Source organism: Nematolebias whitei, chromosome 1 (genome assembly GCF_014905685.2).
Source record: "Nematolebias whitei isolate Nwh7 chromosome 1, NemWhi1, whole genome shotgun sequence".
Lineage (NCBI taxonomy): Eukaryota > Metazoa > Chordata > Actinopteri > Cyprinodontiformes > Rivulidae > Nematolebias > Nematolebias whitei.
In genome coordinates, this window is record NC_056498.1 from 94,290,362 (window position 1) to 94,309,936 (window position 19,575).

Here is a 19,575-nt window from a genome sequence, read left to right on the forward strand (position 1 = left end):
TTTTTTTTGCTTTGTTTTGTTTTTTGTTTTTTTGAATGTCCAGAGGACCAGATTGAACTTTCTTGGATCTTACGTCTATATGCTCTTTGTAGACTTTACATCTGCCTTCAACACCATGATCCCCCAAACCCCAATGGACAAACTATTCACACTAGGACTAAGCCCCTCCCTTTGCAACTGGGTACTAGACTTCTTAACAAGCAGCCCACAGTCAGTGAGGATCCACAACTTCTCCTCCTCCACCATAACTCTCAACACTGGCTCTCCTCAGGGATGTTTGTTGAGCCCTCTCCTGTTTACTCTGCTCATGGATGATTGTGTAGCTACCCATTCAGGCTGTCACATTGTAAAGTTTGCAGATGATACAGCGGTGGTGGGATGCATCACAAGCAATGATGAGTCCAGCTACAGGCAAGAGGTGGAACACCTGGAGAGCTGGTGCAAAGAGAATAACCTTCATATCAATGTGAAGAAGACAAAGGAGATGATTGTGCACTTCAGAAGGAACAAACACACCTACACCCCCTGAAAATAAGAGGATCTGCGGTGGAAATGGTTTCCAGCTACAAGTACTTGGGTGTACACATGAATGGCAACCTCAGCTGGGCAACAACACTTCCAGCCTGATCAAGAAAGCTCACCAGAGACTCTTACTTCCTCAGGTGACTGAGATGAGCTGCTCTGGGAAGCTCGGTCCTCACCTCCTTCTACAGGTGGACAGTATCCTGTGCTCCAGCATCAATGTGTGGCATGGAGGCTGCATAGCTGCAGAAAGAAAAGCTTTGCAGAGAGTGGTGAAGGCTGCACAGAAGACTATTGGAGTCAGTCTCCCCACCGTTACAGACATTTACACCTCCAGATGCAGGAAGAAGGCCACCTACATCATGAAGGACCCCACTCACCTAGCTCACACACTTTTTGCCCTGCTCCCCTCAGGAAGGAGGTTGAGGAGCATTAAGTGTAGAACCACTAGACTGAGGAACAGCTTCTACCCTGAGGCTGTTGGACTCATGAATCTCTAACCAGAATAATCACTGTGAAAAATCCCATCATGTTGCTACTGATCTGTTTCATGTTGAGGTGTTCATGCGTGCTCATCTGCTCACACAGACTCATGGTCATGTTCATGCTGCTGTTTGACGTAAAGTTTTTATGTTATTAGTGCTTAGTGTATTTTAATTGATGTTAAATACCTCATTTTTTTAAAGCCGTGGTCCTTAAATTGTGTCCTGATTTCTCCTAAAACCCTGCAGTCATTCTTTGTATCCTTCTGCTGTATGCTTGGGTGTTTGTCCCTTCTTGGCCCCTATGGTCTTCCAAGTTGGGCGTCTGATCTTCTGCTCACTGATCACACACAAGAAATGCGGTACATTACAGATGATTTATCACTGAGATATAACTGTTGGAATAATCTAGGGGACGCACTGGAGTCAATTGTTAAACCACAAAACCAAATGTGTGTCGAAGTTCTCACTGATGACACCAAAAATCTGGTTCAGATCAGATGACGTATCACAGAGATCTAACCGTTTGAATCATGTAAGGGGCGCACTGGATTCAAATCTTAAAAAACAATATCAATGTGTCTAGAAGTACTCACTGATTACACACAATAAATCTGGCGCGGATCGGTTGATGTATCACTGAGATATAACGTTGGAATAATCTAGGGGGTGCACTAGAGTTATATGTTAAACCATAAAAATGAATGCGTCTAGAAGTGCTCACTGATAACACACCAAAAACCAGGTTCAGATCAGATGATGTATCTCTGAGATATGACTGTTGGAATAATCTAGGGGGCGCACTGTAGTCAATTGTTAAACCACAAGACCAATATGTGTAGAAGTTCTCACTTATTACGCACAATAAATCTGGTACAGATCGGACTATTTATCAATGAGATATAACAGTTTGAATAATCTTGGGAGCACACTTTAGTCAGAACTCTTCCCAGAGCGATGGCCACTCCTCCCAGCAGTCTGCTGAGCTCTTCGTCACTGCGGACAGCCAACTATAGGTGCCGAGGAACGATCCTGTCCTTCCGCTGTCATGAGCTGTGTTTCCTGCTAGTTCCAGGGTCTCAGTGGTCAGGCACTCGAGCACAGCCGGCAGGAAGATGAGAATGCGTCCAAAGAACATCCTTTTCAACTCATTTGAGATGTGGGGCTAGTTGAGCTACCAATTAAATTGTTACTTTTATTCTAACCTTTTCCATCTGGGTTTTTAATGTTACCTCCCCTTCTCCTGGCTGAGCCGGGTCGTAACATTAATTTTTTTTTTAATAAAATAATAAATTTAATTGGTCAGTTTAAAATAAAATTCAACATTAACAAAAGGAGGGGTACTTTCAAAGTACCAGTTACAACAAAGTTTTCACAACCAAGTCAATAACAAAATTAAGGTTAACCAAGTTAATGAATACTCAAACCAAATTTATAATGAGTCAAAACAAAAGTAAACAAGTAAGCCTTCTAACTGCTTTAAGGGGCTTGCAAACAACACCAACAACCAACTGCAACTGCATGATTTAACTGTTGGCCAAAGCCAAACGATTCAAGTCAAGAGCCTCAAGTCCAAAGACACAGAAACCCATACTAATGGCGAGCTGCTCTAAACAACAGCCGCCCTGTATGGCAGGAGAGCTGGGTTGAAATAGGCAGGCCTCGTCTGTGGTTGGAGGAGCAGGAGGTGAAGAAGCCAACCAGGATGCAGCTTGATGTCCATTGGGGAGGATTCAGGAAGTGAAGCAGCCAATCCCAGATGGGCCACAGCACAGGCCATAACACCTCCCCCCTTAAAACCTAAACCAAAAGGTTAGGGCACAAGAAATACAGAGTAAAAGGACGAGCAGCCGCAGAGGGGGACGAGCAGCCGCAGAGGGAGACGAGCAGCCGCAGAGGGAGACAAGAAGCCGCAGAGGGAGACGAGCAGCCGCAGAGGGGGACGAGCAGCCGCAGAGGGGGACGTGCAGCCGCAGAAGGGGACAAGCAGCCGCAGAGGGGGACGAGCAGCCGCAAAGGTAGACGAGCAGCCGCAAAGGGAGACGAGCAGCCGCAGACGAGCAGCCGTAGAGGGAGACGAGCAGCTGCAGAGGGAATCAGAGGACCAGAGAGAATCAGAGGACCATAGGACATCCTTCAGCAGAAGGACCAGCAGATGGCAACAGAAGACCATAGGACATCCTTCAGCAGAAGGACCAGCAGACGGCAACATGCCAACAGAAGTCAGCAGGTTCATCAGCAGAAATCTCAGGAAGCACAAGTTTCAGTTCCACCAGTCTCTCCATCACAAGGTTCTTTAATTCCTTTTTAAGGAGTTGCTTTGGGCAAAAAATAGAAAAATGGGCTGCATTTTGAGCCAAATCATCTTTACGGCAAAGCTCCAGCTGATCAAGAGAGGGACGCTTTAAAAACTGCTCAAGATCAAACTGTGCCACGCTTAATGAGCGTAACAAGTTGCAGCTGCTCAACCAAGAATGTCACTCAGATAAACTGACCAAACAATCACCACTTCTAAAGTTACAGGATTACATTAAAAATCCCGGACGAGCCCCCATTAATGTTACGACCCGGCTCAGCCAGGAGAAGGGGAGGTAACATTAAAAACCCAGATGGAAAAGGTTTGAATAAAAGTAACAATTTAATTGGTCAGTTTAAAATAAAATTCAACATTAACAAAAGGAGGGGTACTTTTAAAGTACCAATTACAACAAAGTTTTCACAACCAAGTCAATAACAAAATTAAGGTTAACCAAATTAATGAATACTCAAACCAAGTTTATAATGAGTCAAAACAAAAGTAAACAAGTAAGCCTTCTAACTGCTTTAAGGGGCTTACAAACAACACCAACAACCAATTGCAACTGCATGATTTAACTGTTGGCCAAAGCCAAACGATTCAAGTCAAGAGCCTCAAGTCCAAAGACACAGAAACCCATACTAATGGCGAGCTGCTCTAAACAACAGCCGCCCTGTATGGCAGGAGAGCTGAGTTTAAATAGGCAGGCCTCGTCTGTGGTTGGAGGAGCAGGAGGTGAAGAAGCCAACCAGGATGCAGATTGATGTCCATTGGGGAGGATTCAGGAAGTGAAGCAGCCAATCCCAGATGGGCCACAGCACAGCTGAGTCAGCAATCAACCTGCAAACACTTGTTTTGCTCAACCAAATGGCCTCAGGCCATTACAGCCACCAAGCACAAAAAAACACCAGCACTTCAGCATTAGACCAATGTGTTGTCATTATTGTTTTTAAAATTTTTAAAATTGGTCCAGCCGCTGCTCAGGTCTGAGAAATTGCAAATGGTGGATCAGTGTTTTGAAAAGTTTCTGAAAGATCCAGTGACTCCGCCCCATCCAATCACTGACCGACAGTATTCTGACAACATATTTTTGTACTTACTCAGCTGGGTTAGAACCACAGAGACATGGGTGCTAAAAATAGGGACCGGTTCTACGTACCGTTACTAATGGAAAAGCCTTGGAACCGAGCTGAGTCGAGTCTAGTTGGGCTGTACCGTTACAAATGGAAAAGGGCTATATTTACCAAACACAGAAAGATTTTTTTAACTTTTATTTAAATATATACCAGTCTTGACTGACTACTTTAAAAATAAATCTGACGACTTGTCCACCGTTGAACTCTCATGGACAGAAGGGGAGGGGGGGGGGGGGGGGACTCCTTCTGCTTCTCCGCTTCGTGTTCAGATGTGACTTTAAAATGAGATCCTGGTATTTAAATGTTTATTCATCGACACAGAAAGATGTCACACAGAAATAATTTAAAAACTTTTATTAAAGCATTCACCAGACTTGACTGCTTTGTATCTCCAATCCTGACCATCATCATGTTGATGCAAAGCTTACAGGCAGCAGCTCCCTTTCCTTCTCGACAGCCGATCGCTTTTATACTGTGGCCCTAAGGTGTACAGGTCCTTCTCAAAAAATTAGCATATTGTGATAAAGGTCATTATTTTCTATAATGTAATGATAAAAATTAAACTTTCATATATTTCAGATTCATTGCACACCAACTGAAATATTTCAGGTCTTTAATTGTTTTAATACTGATGATTATGGCATACAGCTCATGAAAACCCAAAATGCCTGTCCCAAAATATTTGCATATTTCATCCCACCAATGGGTCTATACAAGTGTTTTTAATACAAAAAACGCCAACCTTCAAATAATCATGTTCAGTTATGCACTCAATACATGGTCGGGAATCCTTTTGCATGAATGACTGCTTCAATGCGGCGTGGCATGGAGGCAATCAGCCTGTGGCACTGCTGAGGTGTTATAGAGGCCCAGGATGCTTTGATAGCGGCCTTAAGCTCATCCAGAGTGTTGGGTCTTGCGTCTCTCAACTTTCTCTTCACAATATCCCACAGGTTCTCTATGGGGTTCAGGTCAGGAGAGTTGGCAGGCCAATTGAGCACAGTAATACCATGGTCAGTATACCCTTTACCAGTGGTTTTGGCACTGTGAGCAGGTGCCAGGTCGTGCGGAAAAATTAAATCTTCATCTCCATAAAGCTTTTCAACAGATGGAAGCATGAAGTGCTCCAAAATCTCCTGATAGCTAGCTGCATTGACCCTGCCCTTGATAAAACACAGTGGACCAACACCAGCAGCTGACATGGCACCCCAGACCATCACTGACTGTGGGTGCTTCACACTGGACTTCTGGCATTTTGGCATTTCCTTCTCATCAGTCCAGTGTTGCTTCTCTGTAGCCCAGGTCAGGCGCTTCTGCCGCTGTTTCTGGTTCAAAGGTGGCTTGACCTGGGGAATGTGGCACCTGTAGCCCATTTCCTGCACACGCCTGTGCACGGTGGCTCTGGATGTTTCTCGTCAAGACTCTGTCCACTGCTTCCGCAGGTCCCCCAAGGTCTGGAATCGGCCCTTCTCCACAATCCTCCTCAGGGTCCGGTCACCTCTTCTCGTTGTGCAGCATTTTTTGCCACACTTTTCCCTTCCCACAGACTTCCCACTGAGGTGCCTTGATACAGCACTCTGGGAACAGCCTATTCGTTCAGCAATTTCTTTCTGTGTCTTACCCTCTTGCTTGAGGGTGTCAATGATGGCCTTCTGGACAGCAGTCAGGTCGGCAGTCTTACCCATGATTGCGGTTTTGAGTAATGAACAAGGCTGGGAGTTTTTAAAAGCCTCAGGAATCTTTTGCAGGTGTTTAGAGTTACGTTGTTGATTCAGATGGTTAGGTTAATAGCTTGTTTAGAGAACCTTTTCACGATATGCTAATTTTTTGGGACAGGGATTTTGGGTTTTCATGAGCTGTATGCCATAATCATCAGTATTAAAACAATTAAAGACCTGAAATATTTCAGTTGGTGTGCAATGAATCTGAAATATATGAAAGTTTAATTTTTATCATTAAATTATGGAAAATAATGACCTTTATCACAATATGCTAACTATTTGAGAAGGACCTGTAAATGAACAACATTTGAACAAATGGAATTACATTTGAAAAAACACAACAAAAACAACAAAGTCACAACATTTGAAAAAACAGAATTACATTAGAAAAAACAGAATTACATTAAGCCAAAGCGGAAGTGGCCAGAATCACATTTGAAAAAACAAAAGCACATTAAAAAAAACAGAATCACATTTGAAAAAAACAGAATGACATTTGAAAAAAATGGAATTACATTAAGCCAATCAGGAAGTTTTTCGTTATTATTATTATTTTTTTACTTTATTAACAGCATAAAACTGAACAACAGAACAATATACAGTACACACACATCAGAGATATGTGTGTACTGTATATTCTAAAAAATGTTGTCAGGTCCTCTGGATGTTCAAAAAACAACAACAATAAATAAATAAAATCATAGAAACGTTTCATCTTTCATCCGAAAGGCTTCTTCAGTCTGATGAGCTGTAATCAGCTCAGTCTTATAAATAGCACCTTCTCATAGTGGGTCAAACAGTTTGTTGTTGACTTTTAAAACTAGTTGTTCACATGATCAAGGAGGACCATCAGCCTAACAATGGATCGTTAGCACCCCGATGGCTGCTTGCTATCCACAGGGGGCTGAGTGATACTAGCAATTGTAAGAGGAGGACAGTTGAACACAGAGGCCTCCAGAGGACCTGACTTGACTTTTGTAGATTTTTCTACCTGGATTATTGAGCATGCATCAGGATGTACTGTATATTGTTCTGTTGTTTGGTTTTATGCTGTTAATAAAGTTTTTTTTAAAAACTTCCTATTTTGCTTAATGTAAATCTGTTTTTTCAAATGTCATTCTGTTTTTTCTAATGTGATTCCGGCCACTTCCACTTTGGCTTAATGTAATTCTGTTTTTTCTAATGTGATTCCGGCCACTTCTGCTTTGGCTTAATGTAATTCTGTTTTTTCTAATGTGATTCTGTTTTTTCAAATGTAATTCTGTTTTTTTCTAATGTTGTTGTGATTTTATTATTTTTGTTGTGGTTTTTCAAATGTAATTCCGTTTTTTAAATGTTGTTCATTTACTTCTTAGGGCCATCATACTTTTAACATGAAAGCTGCATCATAAGAAATTCTCAGTGCGTTTTCCATTTTCACTGAACAAATGAACAGGTCTGTGCATGAAGCGCAAAATACGATAAACAACACAGGAATGATCTAAAGAAATTAATTCACGTCTATCTTGGGATGGTCCTCGAGAGTACTTCGTTGGTCATTCAGGTTAGACTTCTGGTCACATGATGACAGAGTTGGTAGAGTTATGGCTGGGTATTTGAAACCATGAGCAAAAGACCTTGTACATCTGATTACCTGAGGGCATTCTCTCTGTGTCACAAACGCCTTCCCCCATGAGGGGTGGGGTGCTGGGAGCCATGAGTGCCCAGTTCTGTCAAAGGAAAATACAAACCGAATTCCAAAAAAGTTGGGACACTAAACAAATTGTGAATAAAAACTGAATGCAATGATGTGGAGGTGCCAACATCTAATATTTTATTCAGAATAGAATACAAATCACAGATCAAAAGTTTAAACTGAGAGAATGTATCATTTTAAGGGAAAAATCTGTTGTTTCCAAATTTTATGGCGTTAAGAAATCCCAAAAAAGTTGGGACAAATCCATTTTTACCACTGTGTGGCAACCCCCTTCTTCTTACAACACTCAACAGACGTCTGGGGACAGAGGAGACCAGTTTCTCAAGTTTAGAGATAGGAATGCTCTCCCATTCATGTCTAATACAGGCCTCAAACTGTTCAATCGTCTTGGGCCTTCTTTGTCGCACCTTCCTCTTTATGATGTGCCAAATGTTCTCTATAGGTGAAAGATCTGGACTGCAGGCTGGCCATTTCAGTACCCGGATCCTTCTCCTACATAGCCATGATGTTGTGATATCTGTAGAATGTGGTCTGGCATTATCGTGTTGAAAAATGCAGGGTCTTCCCTGAAAGAGATGACGTCTAGATGGGAGCATATGTTGTTCTAGAACCTGAACATAGTTCTCTGCATTAATGGTGCCTTTCCAGTCATGCAAGCTGCCCATGCCACAAGCGCTCATGCAACCCCATACCATCAGTGATGCAGGCTTCTGAACGGAGCGTTGATAACAACTTGGGCTGTCCTTGTCCTCTCTGGTCCGGATGACATGGCGTCCCAGTGTTCCATGAAGAACTTCAAATCGTGACTCATCTGACCACAGAACAGTCTTCCATTTTGCCACACTCCATTTTAAATGACCCCTGGCCCAGTGCAAACGTCTGAGCTTGTGGAGCTTGCTTAGAAATGGCTTCTTCTTTGCACTGTAGAGTTTCAGCTGGCAACGGCGGATGGCACGGTGGATTGTGTTCACTGACAATGCTTTCTGGAAGTATTCCTGAGCCCATTCTGTTATTTCCTTGACAGTGGCATTCCTGTTTGAGGTGCAGTGACGTTTAAGGGCCCGGAGATCATGAACATCCAGTAGAGTTTACGGCCTTGAACCGTACGCACAGCGATTGTTCCAGATTCTCTGAATCTTTTGATGATGTTATGCACGGTTGATGATGATAACTTAAAAGTCTTTGGTCTTTTACGCTGGCTAACAACATTCTGGTATTGCTGCACTATCTGTCTGCGCAACAATGGTGGAATCGGTGATCCTCTTACCATCTTGGCTTCTGAGAGACACTGACACTCTGAGAAGCCCTTTTTATACCCAATCATGTTGTCAATTGACCTAATTAGTGTTAATTGGTCTTCCAGCTGTTCGTTATATGCTCAATTTCCTTTTTCCAGCCACTTGTCCCAACTTTTTTTGGGTTTGTTGACACTGTGAAATTTTGAATCAACATATTTTTCCTTTAAAATGTTACATTTACTCAGATTAAACTTTTGATCTGTCATCTATGTTATATTACGAATAAAATATTGACATTTGCCATCTCCACATCATTGCATTCAGTTTTTATTTACAATTTGTTTAGTGTCCCAACTTTTTTGGAATCCGGTTTGTATTAGTCAGTGGCAGGAAGCTACTGAGAGATGGCAGGAAGTCCTTCAAAATAAAAAATAAAAATATAAGTTTATGAAAAAAATACATAAATGGTAAATAGTAAATGGACTGTACTTATATAGTGCCTTTCTATCTTATTTCAAGATACTCAAAGGGCTTTACACTACAATCTGTGCCCTCATTTACCCATTCATACAGCACTCTACATCTCTACAAAGCTAACTGAACAAATCATTCTAATGAGACTGATCAGTGCTTTAGCTCACATTCATACCCGGATGGGACACACATCAGAGGCTATGTTCAGTGTCTTTCCCAGGGACACTTCGGCATGTGACTGCTGGTGGATTCGAACCCCCAACTCTCGCATTGGAGGACGACTGCTCTAACCATTCAGCCAAAGCCTCCCATAAATAAGCCGCTCCTGCAAATAAACCGTGGGGTACAAAGTGTGAGGCAAAAGTAGCGGCTTATAGAACGGCAATTATGGTATATATAAATACTAAAATAAACTATTACTTACTACTTCTACTACTATTCCTACTTCACGGTTTTTCCACTTATTGAGGGGCTTCAGGGCACGGATCCCCCGTGATAAATGAAGGACTATTGAATATCAGTTATCGGTGGTTGCCGTCCCTTATTCCCAATATTGGTATCAGTGATAGCCAAAATTTCCTTATCAGTCGAGCTCTAACAATCACAGATGACACAGAAACCAGTGAAAACAGAAAAAAACAAAAATGTCCATGCTCATTAATACAGGTATACAATCCAACAATTTTTAGTCAGGTCATAAAAAAAATTAAAACATAGTTTGTCATTTAAGTTCTGGACATAAGGCGGTGTCTCTCTGTATTAGGAATGCATTTATAAAATGGACCAATGCTTTTTTTCCTCTTTATGTCCTTGTTTCTCGGCTATAGGAGTTCATAATCAACTCTCCTGACTTTGAGGCTGCTAAGTTCTGGGTGGGGAACCTGGGTAAGACTGCCACCCATGCTGTGGTGTTTGCTCAGCTCTACACACCAGACCATGTCTGCCATGGCCTGCACTCCTTCATTGTTCCGGTAAGACCCACAATGAAACGAAAATTATTTTTTAAGAGTTTAGATGAAGTTTGGTGTTGCTCTGATTTTCAATTCAATTCAATTCAGTTTATTTATTTAGCACCAAGTCATAACAGAACATCTCAGGACACTGAACAGAAACATTCATATATAAAAATAACAAGTTAACTATTTATCTCAAGAGCAGACTGCTTTGAATTTATTTATTTTTATTGTTGTGAAGGTCTTACAATCTACAAAGTAAATTAAATAAGTTAAAAGAAAAAGAGTTAAATAACTTTATACATAAATGAGTAAAATAAAATAATGTGTACCTTATTATCTATACAAACACCACTATTTTCTTAACAAATGCGCAAAAATACATTCAAATTCATATAAAAAAGGGTCTGTTACAACAAAACAAAAAATAAATGTAAAAAAGACAAGAAAGGGGTCTCTTTATGAAATAAAGTTAAATTTCTTAAAAATAGTTATTGTTTTTACAAGTTTCTGATTATTTAAATAAAGGTTTTCCACAGAGGTAATATAGGTTTTTAAGTCAGTTTCTTTAAAAATGTTAAATGAGGGTATTTTTTCACTCCATTTTATCTTGTGGACATAGTATTTTGCCTGGATTATAATTAGATTTACTATATATATTTCATCTTAAGAAAAGGCTGAATTGTTAAAAATGAGCAATATTTGCAATTTTGATAATACAATGTTCTTTCCAACTTTTTCTGTAAAGGTTCCAATATACTCGCGTGTCCTGTCAGCCGCGGGGAAACTGTGAGCACCGTCCGCAGAGGGTTGAGACATCATACTCGAGTGTCCACCCTGAGCGGCTGCTGTCAGCTCCACAGACAAGGGACGTTTACCTTCGGGACAAATTGAGGTCGCCGATTGGTCATTTGCTGACACGCCTACTGGATTGATTGACAGGTCGCAAAAAAAAAAAAACGCAGCAGTGTTCTGTGTTTATATGTTGTTAATAAAAAGTTCTAAAAAAAAAACAGGCCCTGCAGCCCACGCATCAGTCTAGCCCACCAGGAAATCTCAAGAACCTTCCACAGCTATGATTTTAATTTGCTCGTGACAAATTCCTTAATTTCTCACAATTTCTGTCATGGTATCAACGGAGGAGGAGGAAGAGATCGCTTGCCTTTTGGAAAAAAAACAAGAGAAAAGGCCAGATCAGGGATAAAAATAGGGGTTAAAAAACTGAGGTTCTTTTATGGCACCGACCGAACTGCGTCGGTCGTTGTATGAATTGAAACATCACTCTTCTTTCGGTGTCAAGTTTTGGTATTGGATGTAACGTGTCACGTGGTTTCGGCACGCAGGCAGGTAAAACACCAGACATGTGACAAACGGACTACGTGTTTACACCCAGAGCTGTATAGGGCTGCCCTACAGCTGTATGTCTATGGTGCTGGTTACGCCCACAGACGGGGTTCACGTGTGCAGCACGTGTGGCGTCGAACGGCTTCAATTTACGAGCGGAAAGTTGTTCCATGTTTGTCATACCATTCACCATTACTGTTGAGTAACTGGTTTATTAGATTAATATTTTTATCAACCCAATTATGTAAATGTAATGATTTGTTTTTATGTAGTATAAAAGCATTGCTCTATATGATGCATTTATGAGGAGAGTAGTTGTGTTTGTATAGAAGAGGCCAACATAACAGAACCTGCTGATGAAACTTAGCTAATTTGACTGGAAGCTTTCCAACTGAGAAAGGACAACGCAAGAAAAAAATAACACCCCCTAGTTTGCTAAACAGATGATTTGGGAAAATATTCCACATAGAATTTGGATTTTTTTTTTTTAGAAATCTCTTAATCAGTTAATTTTTAATATCTGATTAAAGACAGTAAATGTCAAAACATTCAAACCTCCGTCAGCTATAGAATTTGAGAAACTATATATTTTTTTATTTTATGAGCATTATTTTTCCACAGAAACTTGAAGAATTTTATCCAGATCAGAGCAGAGAGCTTTGCTGACCTCTTGTGATGAAAAAACATGCAATGCCCTTGATATTCCTTCTGCTTTGCTTAATAACACTCTACTATGAATATCTAAAAAAGTTAAATCTGGTCCTCTGGACATTCAAAAAATAAAAAATTCTAGAAACGTTTCGTCTTTCATCCGAAAGACTTCCTCAGTCTGAGGTGCTGTAATCAGCTCAGTCTTATAAATAGCACCCTCTCACAGTGGATCAACCAGTTTTCTGCTGACAGCCAAAACCAGCTGCTCACCTAATCAAGGAGGACCATCAGCCTAACGATGGATCATTTGCACACTGATGTCTGTTTGCTATTCACAGGGGGCTGAGTGATACTAGCAATGGCAGGTAGGCATTCTTGGACTGTGAGGTCTCAGTTTCTGATAGAGGACATTTGCAAACTGAGGTGTACTGCAAACCCATTCACACAGACCAGTGTTTGCAGTTTGACCCCCATCACCCTTTGGAGCACAAGTTACGAGTCATCAGGAGTCTGTACCACAGAGCAGACAGCGTCCCCACTAACTCAGGAGCCAGGCAAAAGGAGAAATCCCACACAAGACAGGCTGTAGAGCAATGTGGATAACCTACCTGGGCCTTCCTGAAAGCGGAGAAGAAACCCAAACAGGACTCCAGTCAGCCATCAGGTGAAAAGGAGGAACCCAGACCAGTGGTCATTCCATATGTTGCGGGAGTATCAGAGAAACTGAGACGTTTATTTTCTAAACATAACGTCCCAGTGGCTTTTAAGCCCCAAAATACATTATGGCAAAGATTGGTTCATCCCAAAGATCCAGTCCCCCGGTACAAACAGAGAAATATTGTGTATGCTGTTCAGTGTCAGGAGGGCTGTGATCATTTTTAAATTGGGGAAACTAAGGGTGCATTCACACCAGCCCTGTTTAGTCTGCTTTAATCGAACTCTAGCTCGTTTTCCTATAAAGTCCGGTTCGTTTGGGGAGGTGTGAATACGCCATCGAACTCTGTCACGGAACAAAAAGGCGAACTCTGGCCCGGGCTAAAACCTAGGTCTCGGTCCGGTAGAAGAGACCTCCAGCGCGGTTCGAGTGCATTGTGATTGTAAACAGACCGGGCCCCTCTCCACAAGCAAGAAGTGGAGTACAGCGCAGGGCAAACAAATATGCATTTCTCTTACCTTATATGGAGCCGTCAGCTGACTTGTGTGAAAAACAACATTTTCCATGGTCTTCTGCCTCATCTTCTGCTCATGCTGAGTCCATTTTTGAAAAATGACAAAATATAACTCCTAAAACTGCGAAAACTTGATGCCACTCCGTTTTTGTTTTTATTTCCAGAAGAAGAAGTGTCTTCAGAGGTTTTTGTGTTGTTTCTTGCAGTAGTTCTTGGTGCAACAGGTTGGCTCGACTGCACAGTGCAGTGTGAATGCAAACGCACTAGCTCAAATGTAAACAAAATGTCATGAATATTGGTCCCCAACCGAACCGAGTCTACCGGACTATCAGGTGTGAAAACAACCTAAACAGCCACTGGCCAAAAGGATGGCCCATCACAGAATATCAACATCATCAGGCCAGGACTCTGTGGTCTACACTCATCTCCAGGCCAGCGGTCACTCTTTCAGGGATGAAGATGTTCACATCCTTGAGCGAGTTGAACAATGGTTTAAGAGAGGAGTAAAGGAGGCCATCTTCGTGAAAAGAAACCGTCCATCATTAAACAGGGGTGGACGCCTCCGTGTTCAACTGTCTCCCTCTTACAAGGCTGTTACTGCTAGTATCACTCAGCCCCCGTGAATAGCAAACAGCCATCAGGGTGCTAACGATCCATCGTTACGCTGATGGTCCTCCTTGATCATGTGAGCAGTTGTTTTTTTCTGTCAGCAGCAAACTGGTTGATCCACTCTGAGAAGGTGCTATTTATAAGACTGAGCTGAATACAGCACCTCAGACTGAGGAAGTCTTTCGGATGAAAGACGAAATGTTTCTAAATTTTTTTTGTTTTGTTTTGTTTTTTTGAATGTCCAGAGGACCAGATTTAACTTTATTAGATTTTTTTACCTGGATTATTGAGCATACATCAGGATATTTTGTGTGCAATATTTTTATCTTTTTGTCTGTTTTTGCTGTTGCTGCTGTTACACTTGAATTTCTCATCTGTGGGACAATAAAGGCTGTTTCTATTCTATTCTATTCTATTCTATTCTATTCTATTCTATTATATTATATTATATTATATTATATTATATTATATTATATTATATTATATTATATTGTATTCTATAATGCTGAAAAGCAGCTAAAAACAAAGTGGACTATATCGTGACATACTTCTCTCAGATGACAAAAAAACGGTACATGGAAAAAATAGGTAAAATTGGAAATGTTGCCCGTTTGAAAAATTTAAAAAAAGAAAGGAGCAAAGCCCCAGAGTAATATTTGTCTCCACTGACATTCCCAGTCATTTTAGCATACCTGGTGTGTGTTAGTGCTTACACCACGAATAATTTAAAGAATTACAAGTCTCTGGAAGCACTTGTCCAATCTATGAATGGCTGGGTACACGATTTGTTGGACTTTTTTTTTCTTCAGGTTTTCCAGCTCACACGTTTTATTCTTTGTATGCACATCTACAAATGATCAAGTTTCTGAGTCAACCCAGTTCAAGATGGCTGCCACAGCTACCTGACCTTAGAAACAAAAAGTTGTCTATAATTCATCAAAAAAGACCTCATCAACAGCCCTATTCTTTTCCTCCATAAAATGAGTTGTATCTGATGTGGGTTTTTTTTCCCCTTGTCCTGTCCGACATTGTGACACTTAGAATTATTGTCTGAGTGTCAAAGTGATGCCCAACAGATTTACTTTCACAAGCAGAGCATTATGGCTGGCCTTAATGCTCCACTTGATATATAAATTAAATTTGATTAGAATTTGCTTTTGGCTTATTTCAGATGTAATGGACATGGGAATGAACAACAAAGAAGATAACAAAGCAGAAAAGTGAGAGAAGGGTTAAAAGGTAAAGAAGAAGATAGGAATAGAGGAGAGAGGGATAAAGAGAACACAAATCAACATCATTGAAGTCTGCCTCTAGACCTGCGGAAAGAGAAAAAAACCCAAAACAAGACAAAACCGAGAAACCACAACATCAAACAACATATATAATGATACTTATAACATCATTAGAAAGTATTTTATACAGTACATGGTAATACAAGATATATTTAGTGGCCACCACAACCCAACCGAGTGTGTATCTTTTAAACACCTGAATCTAAACACTTGTGTGAATATGCTTGTCACTATAAGGTTTCTCCATAAAAATGTTCAATAGTGGATGTGGGGACACACAGACCCGTCCCCACAGGACACGATGGTAACACAGGGAAGACCGGAACCACAGACACACAGCGGTCCCCAAGCCCGAACTTCGGGAGTCCCCCAACAGGGACACCCGCACCCCCCAGAGAGAGAAGCAAAGGGAAGCCCCGGGCGATCCCTAGCAACCACAATGTAGAAACACCAGGAGGCTGCAACGACAAGTCCACAGGCCTCACTGGCAACCCGGCCGTCCAGAGTGGATCCGACCATGGACACTGATCCCCGAGTCTCGATGTCATACCCTAACCCCCCAACAGAGACCCAACAGAGCCAGGGCACCCAGGCCCAGGCAGGCAGCCACCAGGGTGGGCCCGCACACACCCCACCACCCAGCCCCAGCTGCTGAGAGCTGCCAATGCACCGGCAGCAGGGGGGCCCACCACCAGAGGGGAGCACGTGTAGTGGACTAGGCCTATGTCAAAACTGACCAGATGGACAGAGACTGTTATTTCATTGATCTGCATCCAGAAATACAGTTTGAGCCATCTGGAGACTTTCTTTCTTGAAGTAATCAAGTAGAAAAGACAATTCTCTATGATCATTACTATTTTACAAATGTTTGATAATCAAATTGTGTTAGTTCACTCAATGTTTACAGGTTGAAGAGAACTACTCATTTTATTTACATAAACAGTAAGTAATGATTTTTATTCCTCATTCAAAGAAGAAATCAGGGTAATATGCATTTCTTGATTTTTCTGTCTTCAATGAGCAAATTTGTAAGTATGTTAAAGGTCGAGTTTCGGTCAACTAAAATGTTTACCGAGAAGAAATGTCATGTTTAACTTTCACAGAAGATACAGGAGAGTTTGACTCCACGAAGTCTGTTTTTCTCCAATAATCTTTCTGTCTGTTTTAAACAATCTCATTCTCTGCCCTTGACTTTGATAACACCTTACATCACAAACCACACCTCTGATCTGGTCCATCCACCAATCAGAAAGCTCTAAAATGACCCGGAAGTCAACTCATTTAAATGTGGCAACTTCCCGGTTCTCGCTAGAGTTAAAGAGTTATAGAGTTAAAGAGTTACAAAGAGTGACAGTTCTCCTGGAGAAGAGAGATGAAAAACTCTCTGATACAGCTCATGGAGAAGAGTTCCAGAGTTTAACTCTCTGAAGGAGTTCAGAATTCTGACGATCCAGGATGCAGAGAGGATTTTGGGGAATTATAACTTCTGTTTGGATAACCTCGCACGACTCTCTAAGGGTTTGGCTGTCCTCATGGAGACGCTGAAAGAGTCAGAAAGGAACCCTACGCCGACGCTGATTTTATCATCAACCAGGTAGAAGGTTCTATTTTCGACCAAGTGTACCGTGGCCAAGCTGATTCCCCAAAGAGCGTGCACGTTTCTGGTCAAACAGATTAATTCCCTCACACATCTCTCTGTAAGATAAATCTCCATTTTCCATCTTAAACTCTCCTTTCTCCTAAAATCATTACAGATATTTTAGAAATATCTGAAGCAAAGTTCTCAATCACCGCCGTGTGATTGATGTCTGTTGTTCTGCTGAGAAGTGAGGACAATCGCCGTATTGTCCACTTTCTGTGAACTTGCCATTGTTATTGTTTTCATATTTTGCCAAATTAATGTAAATGTTTGATGTTAAACTTTGATTCTGCAAATAAATGACCGCATTCATTTGATGGGTCAAAGATAATTAACGTCTCTCTCGTTACATTTTTGTTAAACTCAACGCACGACATTTACACAGTCAGAAAAATGAAGAACTCGTGAAAAATGTATGAATATATCCAGCATATGTCATACTACATCTTTCAAGCAAATGAGTAACTGATCAACTCTGTGAATATTTGAACCGTATCTTTTAAAAAGTTTCTAATTTTTCATTTTGTACCTCCTTGTTTGAGGAATTCAGTGAATGAAAATGTCCTGGTAAATGCCTTTTTTTGCATAAATACCTCTTACTTTTTAAATGCAAGATAACAGTGATTATTCAGCTTTGAGGAACGTTTATTAACTCAAAAATGCGTTTAAAAAAAGAAAATACGTTTAATTTCACTAAAATAACCTAAAACTGAAGTGAAACTGTGATCCCAAGTTTCTCCAGGAGGTGGCAGTGTTTAGCTTTTTACCAGCAGGAGTCTATGACGACTTCCTGTGACGTTCGGTTGACATCCTGTTTTTAGCCGCTTAGCTTAAAGTTAGCTTCGGCTAAACTCGGTTAAAATCAACATTTCTGAACGAATTTAAGCGTAAACGTGGCGTTGTTTCAACAAGCACGACTTTTTAGCATGAAACATGAGTTTTCTGGGACATATGGCAGCTTTATTTAGTGATTTTAAGCACGGCAAAGCTCATTTCCGACATGGAGGAAGTGACGTGACACGTCACTCATCCGGTCGTTAGCTGTTAGCTTAAAATTAGCATCGCTAGCGTTGTTCAAAAACATCATTTAATGACGGATTTTAAACTCTAACGTGGCAAAATTTCAGCGAGTATGCTTCGAAGAACTTAACCAGCATATCAAAATACACTTTAAAGCGCTTTTCAGCTTTAAAAAGCAGATTTTATTTCCCTATGAAAACGAGTTTTCATTTCCGGGTCACGTGACTGAAATCACCAATGACAGAGCAGCGCAGGGGTGAGAGGAAATGACGTAGGCACGTCATTCACTTTCTCAGCAAATCAGAGCGCTCCACAGCAGCAAATCCAACCAATCACGAAGCGTTTTTCCAACTAGCATGTTAGATTAGCCTGAAATAAGTTCGTCAACTTTTCGTCTTGTAAACTGTCAAAATGCACCATTTCTGTTAAAAATTGTAACGAATCAATTCTGAGTTGCACGGAGTCTGCTACTCCGGTCTCAAAACGTCTTTCTAGCTATTTAAACAACTCGTCCGAACCTTTTCAGAACCGAGCCGGTACCAGAACCACGTCTGGACCGCCTTTAAACAGAATAAAGCGTTTCCACACAAACCCAGCTTTTAGTTACCATAACGGGCATACAATTTCAGCTTTCATAAAGACTCAATGACACTATTTCAGCTTTCATAACATCGCCAGCTTAAAACATGCAGCGTTTTGACTTCAAGCGGCAGCTCCAGCACGCTGCGTTCAATCACAGCTGACAAACTGTTATTTTTCTTCATGCCAACATGTAAAATCAATCTTTACACGAATACACAGTCATTTATGAACACGTAGACGGGCCACCAATATGTAGTATAAACAGAATAAAGCGTTTTACAGCACACTGTTTATATTAATTTGGTGGAATAGTAAATATGACAGCATAGTTTTACAGGAAGTGAGAACAATACGGCGATTGTTTTCACTTTTCAGCTAAAACGGCAGACATTGGTTAATCAGTTTTACAATCAGGAAAACCATACGGCCATGATTTTCCGTTGCATCACCACAGACATTAATGAAAACATCTGGATTAATTTTAGAAGAAAGGAGAGTTTAAAGATGGAAAGTGGAGATTTATCTTACAGAGAGATGTGTGAGGGAATTTATCTGTGGTACCAGAACAACACGCTCTTTGGAGAATAAGCTTGGCCCACGGTACGCTTGGTCGAAATAGAACCTTTACCTGGTTGATGATAGAATCAACGTTGGTGTAGAGTTCCCTTCTGACTCTTTCAGCGTCTCAGTGAGGACAGCCAAACCCTTAGGAGTCGTGTGAGGTTATCCAAACAGAAGTTATAATCCCCAA

The 19,575-nt window shown here is 41.1% G+C and overlaps 1 protein-coding gene across 1 annotated transcript in view; it reads left to right on the forward strand.

Moving 5' to 3' along the window:
- The window catches only part of acox3 (acyl-CoA oxidase 3, pristanoyl), a gene marked incomplete in the record, with an annotated part of 494,152 nt that overhangs the window by 198,713 nt on the left and 275,864 nt on the right, over window positions 1-19,575 (forward strand). Inside the window, 1 exon segment of the mRNA XM_037681288.1 lies at window positions 10,393-10,536. Within this exon segment, the coding sequence (XP_037537216.1) occupies window positions 10,393-10,536 (144 nt within the window).